This window comes from Phoca vitulina, unplaced genomic scaffold, assembly GCF_004348235.1.
Source record: "Phoca vitulina isolate PV1807 unplaced genomic scaffold, GSC_HSeal_1.0 scaffold83, whole genome shotgun sequence".
In the NCBI taxonomy this organism is placed as follows: Eukaryota; Metazoa; Chordata; class Mammalia; order Carnivora; family Phocidae; genus Phoca; species Phoca vitulina.
The window spans coordinates 1,507,099-1,528,086 of NW_022589786.1; the positions used below are offsets into that span (position 1 = coordinate 1,507,099).

Sequence of the window (20,988 nt, forward strand, 5' to 3'; positions counted from 1 at the left end):
CAGGCCAGCTTTTGTTAAATTCCTGCAGGAAGAGAACTGTACTCCCACAATGCTGTCAAAGGATTAGTGATATCAATAAAGTTATAAAATAACTTAGGTGTGTCAGAGAAATTGAGACAGGCCCCCTATGGCTCCCGTCCCCAGGAGGGCTTTCCCAGTCTGACTCACAAAGCACCAGGCGAGCTCACGATGTAGCCTGATGTTCGTATTCCCATCACCCTTTGAAAATGTTCAGCCAGCAGTAAATCTGGAGGCCCACACGTCTTTGCATCATGTAATGGGTAGAAATGTTCTCTTTGTTGCCCTCAGGGACATGTGGCAAGGAACAAAGAAGGCAGGGTCAGACTCCGCAATTACGTACAAGTACTCCCTTAATAACACAATTTAATAAACGGCTGGCTGACGGCTTGACAGCCTCTTGAGTTTCTGTTATCTATGCACACCCAGAGTTCCGAGTCCTCACAAAAAAAGGTTACAGACTTAAAAATTTCCCAATACACTCAAGAGTCGTCGTTTTTAAAAAAGAGAGAGAGAGAGAGAATTCTGAGTCTGCTTAATTTCGAACAGGGACCCACAATCAAATTTTGTTTGCTTGCTTGTTTGCTTGTTTTTACTAGAAATAGCACTCTGACGTTGCATTTAATGAAACATGAAATGAGGGAGAGAATACTTTCTGCCACCAGGCACTTTCCACATTTCATGAATCCAGAAACAACGTGGAAACGGAATCAAAAGGAATCCTATCAAAATACATACTAGAATAGTGTCCTGGGAATGCCCTAACTTATCACACTAACTATGACCAAAGAGAGGAAAGGAGGGAAACATGAAAGGAGGGGAGACCTGTAGATTTTCTGTCGCACAACCTCAGATCTTTCCGACAGTACTTTGCAAAGGGCGGCCTTAAATCACACAGCCTCCCCCATCTTGGCTTTATCAACCTACTTAGGTTGTTATGTGAAAAATGAATTAGATTAGTGGTAGAGCACTTTGCAAATATAAATGCTAAGAGAGACTAATTAAACCTAAGCCTTTGTTTGGGGCTGATAATGGACAGATGTAGCAGGAGAACCAGCTGGTCTCAGCAACAGCCTCGTCTGCGCGGGCCATTACTACCTCCCCAGCCATTTAGAGAATGTGATGGATTGATTCTCAAGGAGCTTGCCTTTAACTCTCCTTCCTGCCTTTTTTTTTTTTTTTTAGGAGAAATTATTTCCTCTACCAGCCAAAAGTGAACATGGATCTGGTTGTTTACAAATAAATAAATCCAGAGCCAATTTTCATTTTAGTCCTGCAAATAGTGAGTGCAATTCTTTAACCTGCTCTGTCCTTCAGTGGGTGGCAGGCAGCGGAAAAAGCCCAGCTGCAGGGTGAGCTCAGCTTACATCGTTCTGAGCCTCAGTTTCTTCATCTCTAAGATGGGGTCATTGCTCCACATGGCTCAGAGGACTTGTGCAGAGTAAATGAAATGGGTCATGGGACCGCACCTCCTGTGATGTCAGTGTGGGCCAGAGACTCAAGGATTCCTTTTCCTGGCCAACTGCATCATTGCAGAAATCCGAAACTTCCCTTGGGAGAGTCTCCAGAGCAGTTCTCTCCATTTTGAAAATATAATCCTTTCAAAAAAATAACCTTTCTAGGCCTTCATCTAATAATACTTGGATTGTTGGTATCTAATAATCAAAACCACACAAAATTTGGAGGAAATTTCCTATTACTTCAGTACCTCTTTAAATGAATCGTATTTTATTAATCGGCACATCTGTACACATTTAAAAAATGAGAACATCCATACGTGGAAAAGATCATCCGGTCTAGAAACAAGGCTTTGGTACATATGTGAGTAGATTTAGTATCTCGTTGCAATAAAATTAACCTCATAGGTCCCCAGGCTACAGGTTTGGAACCACTAGTTGAGAGCATTCACATAGTAAATTATTTTCAGATTATTTGGGGATTCTTTGTATTAACTGCAGAGATAATCAGGAAAATACTACATTTGAATTTAGAAGATTTTTTTTATCTTTATTTTCTTGACTATATTTTCAAAGAAGTTAATAAAAATGGCTGACCAGCTATGACTGGTAGCTTTCCCATCATGCCCCTCGCTCAGGCACCCCCAACCCCCATTCACTCAGCAGCCCGGGAGTGGGCTCCTTCCCCTCTCTGTCCGGTGACAGGTGCAACCTGGAAACAAAGCCAGACTGGATCACCCCTTCCTCAGATTTATAGGAGCTATCTGGCTTGCTGATTAACAGAAGGAAGAAAACAAGCCTTTTAATGTCCGAGGCTCTTAGAATTACAGCTATATTCATTCATTAGTTTATCCATGTGTTCGTTTATTTTACAAATATGTTTGTTTTGTTCACTAAAGTATCCCTAGCATCTGGAACATGACCTGGAACATAAAAGTATTCAATATTATTTCATTCTTTCAACACATTTTTATTAAGCACCTACTTGTTCTCGTCACTCTTTGAGGTGCTGAGGATCTCAGAGCAAACAAAACAAAGATTCTGCTCTTGTACCCTCTAGTGAGGGAGACAGACAACAAACAAACAAAGCAATCTATACTACAATGGCAGGAAGTCTAAGTAAGGGATGGAGAGGGACCGAGTAGAGATGCTATTTTAATGTGTGGTCAGGAAAAGACTCTCTGGGAACGTTGTATTTGAGCATAGACCTTACATGACCATGTGAGTAAGCCATGTGTGAGTTATAGGTACTCTCTGATGTTTGCTATCATTAGCCTTACTACAACGTGCCACTTAAAAAAAATTACAGACCCCAGAAAGTTTTTCGATGGCTTGTGGTTTTCAGTCAGCAACTACTAGGTTTGACTATCATGTTAGCCTCTGATTCAAACACATTTTAGTTTCGCATTACTTTTCTCTATGACATACCAGTGTGTACAAACACTAGCTGGCCCTTGTTGATTTGAGCCTGGGTGAAGTTCTGGATGCTTTGGCCAGGAAAGGACTGGAGAGCCAAATGCCCGTTGCTGGGTGGAGTGACCCAGTAGGTGAGGTCCTGTGGGGAGGAGTCCTCATCTTCCGCACAGAGGTCATCCCTGGTAATCTCAGTGACAGAATTCGCCCACACCTTAAAAACAAGAGAAGCACAGATCTTGCAAAGACCAATTCCAATCACGACACATAAGTAAACCGGATAGCTGTGCGACTCTGGCCTCTTGCACAAAGATTTAGAAACTAGCGCAATTCACTAGAGCTTTTAGAGCATGAAGATTCTTTTTTTTTTTTTTTAAGGTTTTATTTATTTATTTGAGAGAGAGAGAGAGCACAAGCAGGGGGAGAAGCAGACACCCCGCTGAGCAGGGAGCTCGACGTGGGGCTCGATCCCAGGACCCTGCGATCATGACCTGAGCCGAAGGCAGACGCTCAACTGGCTGAGCCACCCAGGCGCCCCTAAAGCATGAAGATTCTTAATTCAAAACAGACATATAGTTAAATACCAGATGAAATTCAGGGCATGCTATAGTGTTTGTTTAATTTGTGAGGTTTATAAGGTCCCCCCCAAAATAGTATTCATAATTATTTATTCAAAATTCATTATTTAAAGTGAATACTTATTTCTATAAAGTATAATAACAATAAAAGATGATGGTAACTAAGCCCCTTCTGCATGCCTGACATATGCTAAATATGGAAGCATAGGCGAAGATTCCACACGGAATCTCAGATCATCACAGAACCTACTCACAGGGCTGATTTAAGGATTTCTATTCACCGTTTTAAGAAGTGAATGATTTCATCAGCTCTTAAATATTTGAGGGAAAACACATGTTGCACATTTTAAGAATTTTCCTTTATTTTACCTGTCTTGCAGGAAAACACACATCTGGTGCCTACCTGCTGTGCTGATAGCTCATCTACAATTATTTCTGAGTAACAGTCCCTATTTTCCAATTACATTTAAAATCTATTTACCTTGCTTAAATATCCTAGTTCCACAATTCATCATTTATTGAGCATCTACTATGTTCCAGGCAACGTCCTGGGTGCCTGCAATCCATCAGTGAACAAAACAGAGTCCTATCCTCATGGAGCCTACATTCCAGCAGGAGGGGATGAAGGAGTACAGGGAACAAACAACAGGCATAGCAAAGAAATGAACTATATGGTCTGCTAGAAGTTCACGGGCACTATGAAAATAATGTAAAATAAAGCTAAATAAGGGGCTCAGGAGTGGGAGAATGTTAAATCGGAGGCTCATTTGACAAAAACTGGAAGGAGGTGAAGGAGGAGCCACATGGCTATCTGGGGAAAGAACATGCAGGCAGAGGGAACTGCCCTAAGGTGGGAGCAAGGCTCATCCGTTTGAGGAGTAGCAGGGAGGTCAGTATGGCAGGAGCAGAGCAAGTGAGATGAGGAGGACAAGATGATGAGTCAAAAATGTAATGGAAGGCTGAATCCTGCAGGATCTTGACAGCCACTGTAAGAACTTTGGCTTTTACTTGAGTGCAATGGGGAAGCATCATAGGGCTTTAGGTGAGGAGTAATTTGGTCTTAACAGAACCCTGTTGCTTCTGTGTCAAGAACAGACCGTGGGAAGGCAGGGGTAGAAGCAGGGAGACCAGTTAGGAAATGGCTACCATAATCCTGGAGAGAGATGAGAGAAGACAGTGGCCGGAAGTTGTTGAGGTGGTAAGAAGTGGTCAAATTCTGGGTGTGTGTTGAAGGTAAAGCCAACAGGCTGTCTGACGAATCGGACGTGGTGAGGTGTGGAAGAAGGAAAGGTGGAGGAATGACTCCATGGTTGAGACCTCAACACCTAGAAGCATGGAGTTACCATCAACTGAAATGAGGAGAGTGGCAGAGGGGGTGGATTTGGGAAGTAAGATCAGGAGTTCAGTTGTGAACATGTTGAGCTGAAAACGCGTATTTAGACATTGAATCCCATTTGAAGGAAGGAGGCTGTTTTGAGTTTCTATAATCATGCAGTCACATGGTATTTGACGAACACTAAAAATGGGTGGCATTATCACTAACTAAATTTTCACATTTCTATCTGTATTTATAAATGTCTTCCCTATAGAAACACCATGCATATTTTCAAGCTTATGTCATTCTTTGCTCTCTGACTAGAACCTTATCATCTTCTATGCTTGTTACCAACTTGTTTAAAAATTCAATCCTAAGTGATTTAATAGATATCTCTCTGGTCTAAAAGGCTGTTTTCCTTAGTAGCACAGGGAGTTTATGAAATATCTTAATTCATGCTCACTCATTATCTAATAACTATTTAAACAGAATTTGAGAAAGGAATATCAGAAAATATATAAGATAGGATCCTACATTTTCATATGAGGCATGATATGCCACATTAGCTATGTAACCTTGGGCACATTTCTTAATTTACCTATGCCTTAATTTCCTCATTAGTAAACTAGGAATGATAGAATTATTATGTGTAATGAGTGATTTAAGATATGTAAAGTACTTAGAACAAGCTTCACCTGGCAGATAGTAAGAGTTCAATAAATATTAGCTCTATGTTACCCATCTTCTTCATCAGATTCAGTTCTGAAGATAAATATGATTTTTTAAAGACATTACTTAAAAGTCATTCGGAGTGTCCTGATTATGATTATTGGAGCCATTCTATAACACGTACTGTGGATTTTGTTTAATCCCACAGCATTGCTCCATAATTTGGGGTGAGATAGTTCATCCGTTTCATGATTGTATTGTCGATGGATGCTCCTATATCTTGGCTTTTGGAATATGGCCACTGAGGATTTTTCAGCCCTAAACCCTAAGGACATCAGTTTTTTAATAGCTACCAGAAATGCTCATCAACCTAATGTTCAAATTATAAGGTTTTGGTCTTCAGTTAATCCATGGAAAGCTACAGTGTTTATAAAATATACAATTGGACTATTTAACAAAATTCCAAGGCCACTGATTCTACTTTTTCACTTTTTACATTTTAAAATCCATCCGTGTATCTTACTTTCCTTTCTTTAAGAACTCAAGCTGATTTGGAAAAGTACTGCCATTCTCTTCTCGTGACTCGTAGATACTCATTTTTTCCAGCACCACGCACACAAAAGCTGGATGAAGCACGTTTTCCACTGCAGCTACTCTTCCGTGCAACTCTGCTTTTGCCCCCTCTTGCCTCTGGAATATACCATCTTTCAAAACAAGTCGAAAACCGGCCACTCAAAACAAGAGCTGGTAACTTTAGGTCTTTATTTCCACTCAAATCAAATTTAGTTCAATTAACAGCCCCACTGCTTTGGGCGAGGCTTGATTTCGTGCCAAGTCATTGGTCATAGCAACTTCAGGTAGATGGGGAGAAGAAAAACAAAGGTTGCAGACCTGAATGCAGAATTAAAAGTGATCCAAAGCCCAAGAAATAATGGTTTAAGGAATTCATATTTGAAAAAATAATTAGCACATTAATTGGAACACATTTTTAAAAATTCACCTTTAACTTAAACAGAAGGTCAATGGGATTTAGAAACCTAATTATAATCCAATATAATCCTAATTATGACTCTAATGTTTAAAAACCCAGACCTTTGTTTTGAGTTTCAGATGAGGGATGTGAAATGTTTATAAAGTTACTATCCCACTGTCTGACCCTTCTAAGCCTTCCGTCAAAATCTCAGGCTTTGCTGCCTTAATTCTTTCACTGTCCCTGGCTCTCAACGCTCTTTTTCGTGATGACAAGTGCTTATCAGAAACAAACGATTCTATTTTTGGTGTAAAAGACAACAACAAAACAAAATGTACAGTATTGAAAGCCAAAGTTGAAAAACAGGAAAGTGAAGCCCCCTTGTGGACACAAATACATTTGATCAGGTATGCACCAAAATTTCTGGTGATGCTTGAATACAAAAGTACTCAGTAGACTATATTTCAGAGTAAAATGCAAAGGATTCATTTCAGGAGTTGGTCTAACCCCAATTCCTAACACCAGTCTGTCACGTCAGAAATGATTCCCTGCACCACTGAATGACTTTGGAGACCAGCCAGCCACAAGTTCTGTGGCTAAATGAAATGTTGTTTAAAGTACTTTAGGAGAAAGAAGTGTATCCTATGCTAGGATAGAACGGTTAACATTCAGATTTCTGCCTTTGAACTCCTATCCAGAGTCTGAGATGCTATCAGCTGGTCTACCCCCTAGGCTCCCACTTCCTTTTCCCAAGTAGCCTACAGATAACCCTTCTTGCCACTTGCTCCAAGCTCTGATGACAAGTAAGTAGTCTGGGTAGTCATATGGGATAATCTGAAGGTCTTGAGAAAGTTCTGTTTGAAAAGTCAAAGACAGCATAGAATCTCAAGACTATGATGGTTAATTTTATGTGTCAAGTTGACTAGGCCATGGGGTATCCAGATATTTGGTTAAATATTATTCTGGGTGTTTCTATGAGAATGGATGAGATTAACATTTTGGATGAGATTAACACTTAAATCAGTCGACTGAGTAAAGCAGAATTATTCTCCCTTAAGTGGGTGAGGCTCATACAACCAGTTGAAGACCTAAGTAGAAAAAACAACAACAACAACAACAACAACAAAACCAACTGATCCTCCTGTGAGTAAAGAGAATTCTTTTCTGTCTGACTGCCTTTGAACTGGGACATCAGCTCTTCTTGTTGACCTTCGTATGGGAACTAAACCATTGGTTCTCCTGGGTCTCTTGCCTGCTGACTAACCCTATAGATCTTGGAACTTGCCCACCTCCATAATCACATAAGCCAATTCCTTATAATAAATCCAGATATATATATCTTTACACACACACACACACCAACCCACAACTCAGTCATGGTTTTGTTGTCAAGGAAGATGAGGCTCAGAGAAATTTTGCTTAAGTTGGGCAATTTACAAACCTTGAACTCTGGTCTTCTAACTTCAATCCAGAATTTTAAAGACAGAGAATGCGATTCTTACCAGATAAATAAGTGAATAAACTCAGAAAGAGCCAGAATCAAATGACCACATCCATTGAAACTGGGAAGTTGCACCCTTCCTGGCCTAGATCCAGGCTCTCCAAGGAAGAAGGTAAGAATAAAGGAAATGGCCTTTGCCCCCAGCGACTGTTCCTCTTTTCTTGAGAGAAACACTCTGGAATAAGGATGGGGGGAGGGGGTGTGGGCAAACCGCCTGAGCAAGCTCAAGGTTCTCGGCAGAGACTGTATTTCCCTAATTTAAAGGGAAGACAGAGACAAAGGCCAGCGTACACATTTTTTCCTCTCACAATCTAATGTTCTGAAGATCTTAAATTGACAGGAATATTTCAATATAATAAAACTATTATTAAGTTGAGGGTGCCTCTTATAACTAATGGCACCTCAGAACTGAAAGCCAAACCCACAAGGCTTCAATTCCTTTTCAGAAGGAAGCCCAAGAGTTCACTGCGTTATTCCCTGGTCTTCCTCTCCCTCAGCCGGCTCCAGCTCTTCTCCCGTATCTGTCTAGATTTTAGGTCCCTCCCATGGATCTTTCTCATCCTGCAGTTTCGCACCACACGGCAAAATGCCCAACTCCTCTGCTGAGGTTCCTGGGCGAACACATATGTGTTCAATACAATTGCTGCGGACCTATCCCCCGAAGTCCACGTGAGGGGGAGCAAGAAGCACCACAGCTTTGGGGCTTTTTTCTTCATAATAAAGACAGCCCTTGATCACGTGGATGCACTGAGAGAGCTTGAGGCAGTCATGAGTAGTGGGCCAAGCGGCAGAGAATGGTGGTGAGACAGTCAGACTTTTCACACCTTCCCTTGGTGACTCTGGGCCTCACTGCTCCTATTATGATGAGGACATCAGGAACAGCAGTTGCTTTGAGGGTTGTGAAAATGACACCACTTCTGGAAGATGTTCAGTACTGTACTCCGTAAGCACATAATAAATGTAAACTTTTATAACTGTGCTTAATAATCATTGATGCCTACGACCCCTCCCTGGAGCCAACAACCTAGTCTTAGATCGCTTTGCTGAGAATGAGTTCAGTAGATAGTAACACCACAAGAATCTGTGAAAACAGAGGTAGGCCTACAAATGTGACCAGCTAGAACGTCCCATTCCCAGGCTGTCTAGACAATGACTGGAGTAAACTAGAGATAAAGCGACACGTTCCAAAGGTATAAACACATTAGTTTTTCACTTAAAATACAGAGGCTGAATAATGAGCCAAGCCATAAAATACCTAAAAGCGCTAAAAAGCTTATTCCTAAATCCAATTATTTTGAGCAAATAAAAACATAGATTTTAAAAACCCCAGCCTGTTTCCATGTTTAACAATATAAAATTTTCTAGTTAGATAAGCCCCCGGTGAGTGCTATTTGTGTCCACCTCTTCTGCATCTCTTCTGACTACCCAATCTCCTCTGGACTTCTAAAGAATCTATTATTAACTATTTACTCTCTTGAGTGTGTAAACAAGGCTGACGTTGTCCAAAACGTATGTGGGACGATTTGTCTCTGCCAAATTTCAAAGTGAACACCTTCAGATTCCCACGTCTGGGCATACCTGATGAATGTGTCCCCTAGAGGCTGAAATGTGCGAGGGGTCATTTCTGGATTCTTCCAGAAATGCAGCTGTACTAAAGGAAGAAAGAGCCAAGGCAAAAGCCTGGTGTCTGAAACATGGGCCAATGTCGGGGGGAAATTGACAGTTTATATTTTCATTTACTCATCCCTTCAACAAATACTTCTTGTTTGTTATGTGTCAGTCATTGCTGGAGAGCCTGAAAAGAGGCATGAAAAAGGCATCAGGTTCCTGTGCTGTCACTCCGTCCTCAGCCTGTCATTTAGCTGTCATGCCATTTCCCCCTCTGTCCAATGAGGGAAATGGTAGGACATCTCTCAGTGAGCTAAAAGCCCTTAGAGTGATACCTGGCACATAATAATGGCTAACAATTATTTTCTGAGCACTTACTATTGTAATACCTATAACTCTTCTCCAAGCCAGAATAGCAAATTCATGCCCAAGTCCTTAGAAGAAGGGACAGTATGAAGGAGTGATGTAAGACCAAAAAAATCTGCTGAATGAAAGCTTTGGGATCCTTGAGTGTAAACTGGCACAAATGGGTTCACCAGCATTGACGTAGGTAGTGCTGGTGTGGGAGGAAATGGTGCCATAAGAGCCAGAGGGACTCCTGCGCATCAAGCCCTTTGTGTGGCCAATAGAAGCCATGACATTGCTTCAGGTTCCCACATCAGGACAGGAGCCAAATGGTGGACACCATGTGGTTGCCAAAACATGTTTAACTGTGAGTGCCCAAGAAACACCCCCAGGGGATTCTCAGAAAGAGTGAAGGGTGACGGAAGTTCCCAGAAACAGCAAAATACCATCACATGATTGTACAGTGTTTTTTTTTTTTTTTATTCTAATACTGGTTTAGCCTTGGAGTTTTTCAGTAATAATGTTACCATTTATGGGCCACACCACATGTCAGGAACTGTGGGAGAGTTTTACAACATTTTCTCTTTTATTCCTCACAACTCTGCCTCCATTTCCTACCACCTTGATGAGAGCACACTGACGGACTAAATAATTTGCCCAAGGTCACACATTCAATACCAGGGAGCTGATTCTCACCTTCCCACCCTAACTAGAAAAGGCCATGCCTTGGGGAATACAGTGTGAAGGACACCCACTCAAGAAATACAACAAGACGGTAACTCATTGGGATTCATCATCTTCCAACAGTTACCCAACAGAATGTCCCAGTCACAACTAACATTTATTTAAAACCAGTAGGAATATGTTAACCGTACATACCTAGTCCTATGTCTTCTTATTTAACATTAGAAATAATATAAAAGAAAATCAAATTGGTAGCCCCAATGTTATTATGATAAATCAAAAAGCACAGAGCACTTACCTGAAGGATTTTGTTGGTTGTTATTACTGGAGCCTCATCATTTATGGATTCCACAGTTACAAAAAGAGTTCGGGGCAAACTCTGTTTTCCAAGCTCTGAGCTATTTGCAAAGATGGTGAAATTGTCAAGAAGCTCCTCGCTATCATCATGCACGTAGTAAATCAATTCATTTTCCACCTATAACCACCACCAACAAAAATCACCAACTTATTGAAATGTGATTTAAAAACATGAATAAATTGCTATAATCCTAATTTTTATGTCTCTCTAAAACACAGAAGCATGTGTTCATCCTATGAGGTTTGATTCTGACACTCAGAGTGGAAATTATGATGGACAGGATAGTTTTCATGAAGTGATGCCACATCCTAGGAGTAAGTTTAAGGAGGAATGGAGCAACACAGCACATAGTGTAGGAAAGAGAACACCGGACTGGTAATCAGGAGACCTAAGTCAAAGGCTAGTTCTAACACTGAAATGTGCAATAGGTAAGTGATACAATCCAGCTGTTCCTTCAGTGGAACAACACCCACTGAAATTCGGACTCTACTTGTTTACTTACAGCGACTAATTTTTGAAGTTGTGGATTACTTTGTTAGAGAATTCAGAAAGTTAGGTTGAGGCTCTGAAGCTTCTACCCTTCTACCCACTTGTTGGGATTTTTGTTGTTTGGAGACATCTGGACTAGGGCAACTATTAAGTTTCCCCAGACTTCTCTTTTCTGAACTAAGCATGCATTATTCCTTTAACTGTTCTTTGTATGGGAGACTATACATGCTACCTCCTAATCCTGTTCCTCCTTCAGAACACAATCATTTTTTGGTGCATCTCTTAGCAGATGCTACCCATAACTAGCTACCAAACATCTCCTGTGGACAGAATATAATGAAATATATCAAAATCAAATTTTTATCAAGGCAGATTTCCTTTACAGGTCCCCTGTCACCAATAACACAAATGGCAAACATTCACTTTTATCCTTGTTAGATTTCATTTTCTAATTTTCATTCTGAAATGGTCATCAAATGAATTAATTATTCCTCTTGGATTTGTAATAACCACAATTTTGATCAGAATGCCTTTCATGTCTTTAAGGGTCTGATGGAAAATACTGAAGAGCACAGGATCATAATTAGAGACCAAGAGAATTTTCAAGCTAGAAGGGAACTTGGTTTCAGTGAGTCTGTGACCCAAACATAAAATGGCAGAGAACTTCCAAAGCCCAACAGGAGTAGTTGAACTTCTGAAAAAGTCTCTGGGGTTGTGTTTGTTTTGATAAAATACTGCCAAAAATTTTAACAGTTCAACTTTGCCCGTTCCTATGGTGCACTTCCTTTGAGCAAATACTTTTGATCTCTCAGAGGTGTTTCTGACAAGAGTTGAAAAGTTCAGGAAGAGTCTCAAGGGAAAGTTGTGGCCATTTGTACACAGGTGCTATGAGAATTTCTTTGGAGTTCTGTGGGCAGAGGAGTTCCAGACCATAGGCCTGACCACAAGTTCTGAAACATGCTGTTTCAAGCTACTTGAAACTAAACACAGAAGATGGCATTGATCAGAATGTGAGAGAATTTGTACCTAAAGTGCTTTAGGAACATAGTATTTAATTCAAGTTGCCTCCTCAGTATCTTTCCTGGAGAAATATAGCATTTCTTCAAAGGAGTGGCACTCCCCCAAATTACATGCCATTTAATATGTATTAATCTAAAGGCAAAGAGAAGATTGGGTAGGGGTTTGCCTATTTCTCGACTTCTAACACTAGAAAAATATCTGCTGACCTGAAACTGAAAGATACAACAAACTTGTAGAAAATCTTAGAAGACTGAAAAGTATTGGGTCCCCTGTCACCAATCATGTTCAGGGCATAGGGTGTCATGCCTCTGCTCACCTTCTCCCTCCCTCTTTGCTTCCCATCTCACTCAGGGTTAAAGGTGAAGTAGAAGGCCCTCCCATGCCGGACCTCCCTAACCTCATTTACAGCTCTCCCCCCATGGCATGCGGTCCAGTCCCACTAAACCCCTCGCTGCTCCCCACACAGCTGTTCACTTGCTCTTCCCTCTGCCTGAATGCTCTCCCACCATGTCTAGCTGGCTCACCCATTCATCACCTCCTGTCTGTTCAGATGCTGCCTTCTCAATGGGACCGCCCCTGACCACTTGATTTGAAACCGAACAGGCACACACACACACCCCACTGAAGGCTCCAGCACTTCCCAGCTCCCTTTCCTGCTTTATTTTTCTCCATAGCACTAATCTTCACTCGACATGCCTTTTATTTCACTTACTTATTTTTTCTATCGTCTCCCTCTGCCCCCTTCTTTCCCCTCCAGTGCATCGGGGCACAGATTGTTGCCGGGTCTGTTCACCGCTGTATCCCCACTCCTTACAACTGGCATGTCTGACACATAATAGATACTCAGAAATGATTTGCTGAATGAATGAAGGGCAAACATGGCCACGGGCTCCGCCAAGCCACTCAACACTATAGCCACCAGTTGTTAGGGTTAGTGCTGCTTTACATGAAAACAATGATATCTCAAAACCTGGAGACCTTAGAGTCATATAGGAAGAGAAAGTACGAAGGGGTCATCTGGAAGAGCAGGGACACATGACCTTGACTGTGAACAAGGCTACACGATAACACAGATCCTAGAGGGAGCACACATACGTGACATACAGATTTCAACCAACCATTCTAAATGCACACTTCTTACAAAGCACAATCAACAATGAATTGACCAAGACAGGACGAAAATTTAGTGCTCAGTCTCTCACCTAGCATCCCTGAGGTGAACAGTATTAAATTCAACTTGCACCAGAGCAAGTGGTCATCTTGGATGGTTTGTCCAGCCTTTGAGAAGGAAGCCATGATGAAGAGATGCCTATAGGAAGTCACTAAAGGATCACCTTCCCCAGGTCCCCAGTAGAGAAGCACTGATTTCCAAGGTTGTGTCCAGTCCTCAGGATTCTCTGCTTCTTCCCATGGCTCCCTAAGGCCTCCCGGTTCAGTCTAACCCTCTCGACATATAATTCAAGACTCTCCCCAGTCTGGCCTCAGTTCTCTCTGCCACTCCTGAGCCCACCTGCAAGTCTTGTGGGTTATTTCCCAGCCCCCAGAACCCATTCACTTTAATGCCTCCTTGGCCACACTGTTCCCTTTGCTCATGTTGCCTTTTTTTTTTTCTGTTTCTCCTCTGTTACCTCCCTGCTCTTTCTTTCTTTGTTCAAGTCTTGCTTAAACGTTACTCCCTCTGTGAAGTCTTCCCTATTCTCTTCAACTAGAGTCAGATGTGCCAACTCTGCACTTCCTTAGCACCATGGTGAGAATGCTCTGTGAAGCATCAGAAGGATGTCCTCATGTCAAAACTTGTGCGCCTATGTCCCCTCCCCCAGCATGGAATGTGGTTCCTTATCATGGCAACCTTGAACAGCAACTTGAACAGAAGAAGGGTTTAGCAAATCAATTCAAGTCCATTGATAAGATGAAATCCTTAGAAGCAAATCCTTAAAGCAGCCAACATGGATTTATTTCTAACAGGACAAAGATCCGCAGAGATGCCAGGTGGTTGTTAATGGCTTCCAACCTGAAGAGTGCATATTCCCAGGAGCTTATAAAGGAAATGGTGGCAAGCTACTTTCAATACTTAGAAAGTAATGGAAATCATTATTTTATTCATGATAAGAAAGCCAAGTCTCACAATAATACCAACCTAGCCCAAAGCAAAGAAACATGATAGCAGCCCCGAGCTGAGTGGTTATTTTATGCTGAACACTAGACGGGAAGTTGTGTCCTGCTGCTGGATTGTGGGGACTGGGCCATTTAACCATTGATATCACTGTGCTTACATAGGGCATGGCACAGAGTATGCACTCTGTCAACATCTGTTAATTGAATAACGGAATGAATAAATGAGTAAACCCACTAATGACTAAAGCACGTCTGTGTTAACTATCTAGGTGTAACACTGTGAGTGGGACAGTGACAGTGTGGAATTCCTCTAGAAATGGGCAGCCAGGACGGCACAGGGGCTAGAAACCCATGGCTTATGAGCCAAAGTGGGAGAACCTAGAGATGTTTAACCTAAAGAAGATAAAATCCGAGGCAACTTGGTAATTTTTTCTTTCAAATATTTAAAGAGCTTTCAGGAAAGGAGGGACGACTTGTGCTGCGAGCTCTCAGTGTCTAAGCAGCAGACTTCAGGTCAGCAGAAAGAACTTTCTAACAATTGAAGTATTTTTAAACTGGAAGTGCCCATTGCATGAAGTAGTGAGTTCTCCACTGAATATATTTAATCAATGGCTAGATGATCTTTCTATGGGGTTACCATGGAAGGGGCTTCTAGCATCTGTTAGGAGGTTAAACTAGATACTCTTTCAAGTCTTATCACTCCTGAGAGTCCATTAATCTAAATAATAAATAGCATTTCTTTTTCTCTTATCCCATGTACCCAAATGTATTAACTGAGAATTATTACCTGTTTCCTGGTAAACTTCATTAGCTTTACTCTTGGAAAATTAGAATTTCTAACATAACCATGTTTCGGTGGTTTCAGTAGAACAAATTCACAGTCAACTCCCTCAAAATATTTGTTTGGAATTTTGAGATAGTCTTCCAGAAGTGCTTTGGAACCACCTTCTTGGACTGTGAAATTTTGTACCTCCAGAGGAATCCGCTTAGGGACGATATCCACTAGGATTTCAATTCCATTTACAGCTTGGAAACCATTCACCACTTCCAGTAAAAAACGGTCCTGTCGTTGGTCAGGCGCTGTCTGCACATAAAGAATATCCCCAGCATCAATATCTTGTTGTGTAAAAATCAGAGGGGACTTTGCATCTGCACCCAAGCTTCCTTCTTCTGGTAAAGATTTCCGGAGGTATCCATGCATCGGTGGAATTCTGACGGTGAACATTGCCTCTGAAGGAATATTATCTTCGTGGACAGCCTTGAGTTTGTATATACAACACACAGACACAAAAAGAAAATCACATCAATACTCGTAAGAGTCAAGACCCTTGATGAACCAAATTGTTCTCTATTAATGTCTATAAATGGCTTAAGTTACTCTCAGGGTCGATACAGAGTTTAAGCCTGGGTCTGTTCTGGTGACCATGTCAACATTTGCATTTAATGCAAATGGTTGCAAAGAAAAGTAATAGTCAACAAGACCTGAATAGCTACTAATGCGTTAACAAGGCATCATGCACAGCAGCAAGATACCCAGGACTCAGCAAGGTGAAGTAAAAGAAATAAAATGGTATAAGGAGAAGGAATGAAAGATGGTTGAAGAAGCAGAAGTTGAATCACTTAAATTGCAAGACTTTAGAGGAAAGTCTTTCTCTCCCCTTTTAACTAGCTCAGCATTTTCAATATATATTTAATCTACTGATTCAGCAAAATCCATCTCAAAACTGTCATTTTAACTGATTTATAGTCACTGAACTACACATGCCCCCTTGTGGTGAAACATAAACTCTCCAAGATCCTAAAAAAGAATTGAGAACTGCTGGTGAGCCCCATATTTCCTCAGGCAAACTCATTTAGTAAACTGCTTCTGATTTGGGTTCATTTCTTCTTGATGTTATTGGCTGCATTTAGCAAACAAGTAAACTCCTTTGCAGTCCTGAGGGTATATTCAGAATAGCCTGTATTTGTGGCCAGCTGTCATAAATCACAGTTTACAAACCCTGTACAGGATTACCCTAAAACAAACACTCTCTCCTAACTCTGATCAGCAGGGCTCTGCCTGCTGGAAGTTTCTAAGTAGGAGCCCCAGGAAACCAGGTAGCTTCTGGTACAAGGTCTCACCCCTGGCATTCCACTAGTCTGCACCGATTTTATCCATCAATTTCAGGAAACGAAATGAGGCCACCTTCAGAGCTAAGGAAATTAACTGTGTAGGATAGCATCCTCTGCTGTTTTAGGAACCCTTTTTATGTTTAAGTTTCTCTAAATTTTTATACCCTGCTTCATCACATCACAAATGTAACTCAGATCAAATGAAATATTGGCAGCGTTTCTATAAAAAATGAAAAAAGTAAAGATCTCTTAATTTACTATAATATGTACATCATCTCCTCATTCCCAGTTCATTCTACACTAAACAAACATACATACTTGTGTGCTGGTGTGCACTCGGCTTTAACATAAAGCTTAGTATCACTTATATTCCATTTCCAACTATAGGAAAATCAGTAGTGTCAAAATCATGAAACTTTCCAGCTTTTCTTTTCAAAGGCATTTACGTTTAGAAAAAAAGTCATTCTGAATACCAGGGAGAAATCAACACAAAAATAGCTCTTAGAAGCAGATTACTCTGGGAGAGAGAGAATGCTTGGTGGTAGGACAACTACCTACCTGGAGTCTTCCTCTACTCAGTTTTACTGGTTTTCCTTCTTCAACTACAAGGGTCTTAATGAGCAGAATTTGGGTGCGATGTTGGTGACTTTCTGAGTACATTCGTACATAGATGCCCACGTCTATATATATCTCTTTAACTTTCACCGTCAGGTTGAACACATCAGAGTTGCCGCCGCCATCATGCCTATAAATCACATGTCCTTGCTTCAAGTCGTGCTGGGAAAATGAGTGGGACACTGAATGGTTGACCAGCACTCTGCCATGCTTTGGGGGCTGCAGCATGTAGAATTCGATCTCGTGGTCTGTTCTGACATCTTGGTTTGTGGTGACACTGAGGTTAGTTGTTGTGAGGCTGCTGTCCTCTCCTCTTTGTACAACCAGCCCCGTGTTGTTGGCTATCTGGACATAAGGGTCTGACACACTGACCTCAAGAAGGGATGATGTGTAATGGACACCATCTGTCACGAACAGCACAAAGCGGGCGGAGTCTGCACCCCGATGTCTGAAGAGCACTCGCCCTTCCCGCAGGTCTTCTTGCCTGAACTGGTAGAGTTTCTGAGACAGATCAGTGGCTCTCACCAGGTCCCCATTTGGGATGCCCCGCCTGGAATACAGCAACTGCCCATCATCAAAATCTGAGTCGGGGTCATGGTAACAGAGATCTGCCAGGGTCAGTAGGCGCTGGCCATTCCTCACAACATGAAAGACCTTATCTACCACACGCACTGGTTTCTCATCATTCTTTAACTCTACAGAAATGGCAACTTTGATTTCTGTAGATAAATGTTCCGTGTCAAGATGCCTGACCACTCCCTCTTGGCCTGGTCCTGTGGCAGAGGCCACAAGGAGGAATTCATCATGCTGGGTCTCAGAGTCATCGTGGACATACATCAGCCGCTCACCTACTATGTCTTGATCAGTGAATGCGGTGATATTGTCACGACTTCCCAGAGGATCTGAAAAGTTAACCAGTTTCAGCTTCCCGTGTTGAGGACTCTTGGTGATTTTATATTGGAAGGTCTGATTGTCCAGTGTTTGAGCAAATAATTCCGATTTTGTAATTAATTTCCCTCCTCCTTCTTTTACAAATAATCCTCTGTTAGTTACAATAATGCGTGTCTTATCTGCTTCAAAGTTTATTCTGAAAGTATAATCTTTTGATTCTATGTGTTTTGCAACAATCAAGAACCTAAATGTATCTTGTGTGTCTTCCCTGGGCCTCTCCTGTGGCTCATAACTTATCTTAGAGTCTGCAATGTTTTGTTGGCTGAAGACGGAGTTTGTTTTTAGAACTTTATTGCCAACTAGCAATTTTCCTTTCTTAGGTGGGGTCAGTAACTTAAAATGCAGTTCTCTCTGAGCTACGTCCACACCCTCCGTCACAGCCTGCAGATGATCAGAGTTCAATACTTGTCTGCCTATTTTCCTGACCTCGAGAGGAACATTTTTCAGAAGTATAAACTTTAGCCAGTGTACGGTAATAGGAAACGTCAACTCTTCACTGATTTTTCCTTCTATGTTAACTTTAAATTTAAAGTGATCTGTAACATTTTCTAGCTGTAATTCTTGAAATGTACTGTGGTACCGGACACGACCCCGATCAATGGAACGCTGAGAAAAGGTACTAACTTGTTTCCATTCGTCCCTTGACCCCTGCCGCTGAATCTGGCCAAATTGGGGTGGATGAGTGATAGCATAGCGGGTCTCCATCTCGTGGGGTTCACCGTTAACCTCCACTGACAAGTTACCCTGTGTAATCAGAACCGTGCCACCCTGCTGGACGACTACCCCAGTTCTAACAGCCACTTCAAAGTCCCAAGGAACAGCCACGAGCCGTAACACTACCGTATTGCTAACCAGCTCTCCATCGCTTGCTCTCAGAAGGATCCGGGAGTTCCGATGACCTCTGTGCACGTAGAAAATGTTGCCATCTCTTAAATCCCCATGCGTAAAGCCATTAATGGCTTTCCCAGGACCATTGGTGTTTTCTAAAAACCCAGCATCTGAACTGAAGTTGCCAAGAACTGAGAAACTAAGACTCAAGGAATCTGTGTCAGGGTCTGACACGTGTATTATATTTGGAGTCAGTCGTTTCTTAGAATTCTCAAACAGGAGAAGCAAGTTTCCTTCAGGGAGTTTAAGGACTGGGGGATCATTTACTGGAAGGACGGTAATGTTAAACACATATGGAACATGTCCTTGCAGGTATAACGGCATTTCCTTCTTGTTCTTGGACGAGACTGAAAATGTGAAAAAATCCCTCGGTTCTTCTGAACCATCATGGACATACCAAACTTTCCCTTGCCCCAAATCTAACATAGTGAAAGCCTCCTCCATTCTCTGCGCAGGGGAAACATCGATTCGAAGGAACCCATGAAGGGGCATTTCCTCTATTTTAAATAGAATTTGAGAAGGATGGATGCCCAAATCTTCCGATGCCACATCCACGTTCATGTGCCTTTGTTCCAGTAACGCTCGCCCACCTTCTTGGACCTCCAAGGTATTCAGACTCAAGAAATAGCTACTCGCATGGTGAAGAAAAGGCTTGCCTGCCTCGGGGACGGCAGTGGAAAGGGAAACTTCTGACCGAAGCAGGTTTTCTGTTGTCGTTATGAAAGGGTTTTCATTATCACTACTCTGCAATTTACACCCGGCAGCTACATCTTTGGACACAAGGGCATTCTTTAATGCTCTTTTTTCTGAGTTGGTTTCCAAGCCTCTTAAGCACCCTTTGAAAGAGATTCCTCGGGCAGATTTCCTGGACACAGAGGCAAGTTCTAACTTCTTAACTTCTTCTCCCTTACGGTTATCAAGACCTCCCACGAAGAGAGGACCTTCCGATACAAATGGTTGGCTTTGCAAAGGCAGCAACGTCCTTACCCCTTGCTCATTCACCATCAGGTCCAGATACCTTCCAGTGAATTTGAGTTGAATAACGTGCCACTTGTTGTCACTAATTAAGCTAAAAGAAGAGAGCTGGGTGTTACTTTTGCTCCTTCCTACACGAGCCTTCAACAGACCATTCACTATTTCCAAAGCAACAAAATCTCCTTCTCTACCTGACTGAAATAAAAGCAAAGCTTGTTGAGTTCCAGTCTGCAAAGCAAATTCCAACAGCCCTTCCCCTTGTACCCTCCATTCTGGGAAGGTAACGTAGGATCTGGAGCTAAAGAAATTGATGGCTTCATCCTCCCCTGCAAAAAATTCATCACTGCATCCTAGTGACACCTCATAAACTTTCTTAAAACCAGGGTAAGACCTGAGGGATGCGAGGATCTCCCTCTGGTTAAATACCACATCCTCCATACATCCACGGAAATTGGGGAGCTCTCCATCTAGGTAAGGGATGTCAAGTCCACCATGGCCTGCTATGTAGATTCCATGTTGAAAGTGCAAATTGTGCATCCCACCAGTGATCTGGCCAGTTGTCTCATACTGTTTGTCGATAACCAGAGAGAGATTGTTTTTAACATAGTATAGTTCCACTAAATGCCAATCCAGGTCATCCATACGAAGTCTTTGCTCAGAAAGGAGCACTTGTTCACCTGCACCCAAATTCACCCTCACCTGAAATAGAAAGAATCATAGTTAATCAATCACATATCATAGTATTTTATTAAGAAAACAGGGCCATTCACAGAGAGAGAGAGAGAAACTTGGACTTGAAACCACTTTCCACATGTATGGACTACACAATGAAGTTTAAAAATTTCAGAGTCAGAATATTTCAGGCATGCTGGTAAAATCAGAGGATATCCCAACTTTTCAAATGGCA

The 20,988-nt window shown here is 41.8% G+C and overlaps 1 protein-coding gene across 2 annotated transcripts in view; it reads right to left on the reverse strand.

The window, feature by feature from the left end:
- The window catches only part of LOC116626109 (chondroitin sulfate proteoglycan 4-like), a 61,991-nt gene that overhangs the window by 28,366 nt on the left and 12,637 nt on the right, over positions 1-20,988 (reverse strand). For both annotated transcript variants that reach the window (XM_032395268.1, XM_032395269.1), the window contains exons 3-6: positions 17,211-20,780; positions 15,328-15,798; positions 10,857-11,033; positions 2,904-3,102 (exon numbers count right to left, since the gene is read on the reverse strand). In XM_032395268.1, the coding sequence (XP_032251159.1) occupies positions 2,904-3,102; positions 10,857-11,033; positions 15,328-15,798; positions 17,211-20,780 (4,417 nt within the window). The remainder of the gene's footprint in view (positions 1-2,903; positions 3,103-10,856; positions 11,034-15,327; positions 15,799-17,210; positions 20,781-20,988) is intronic.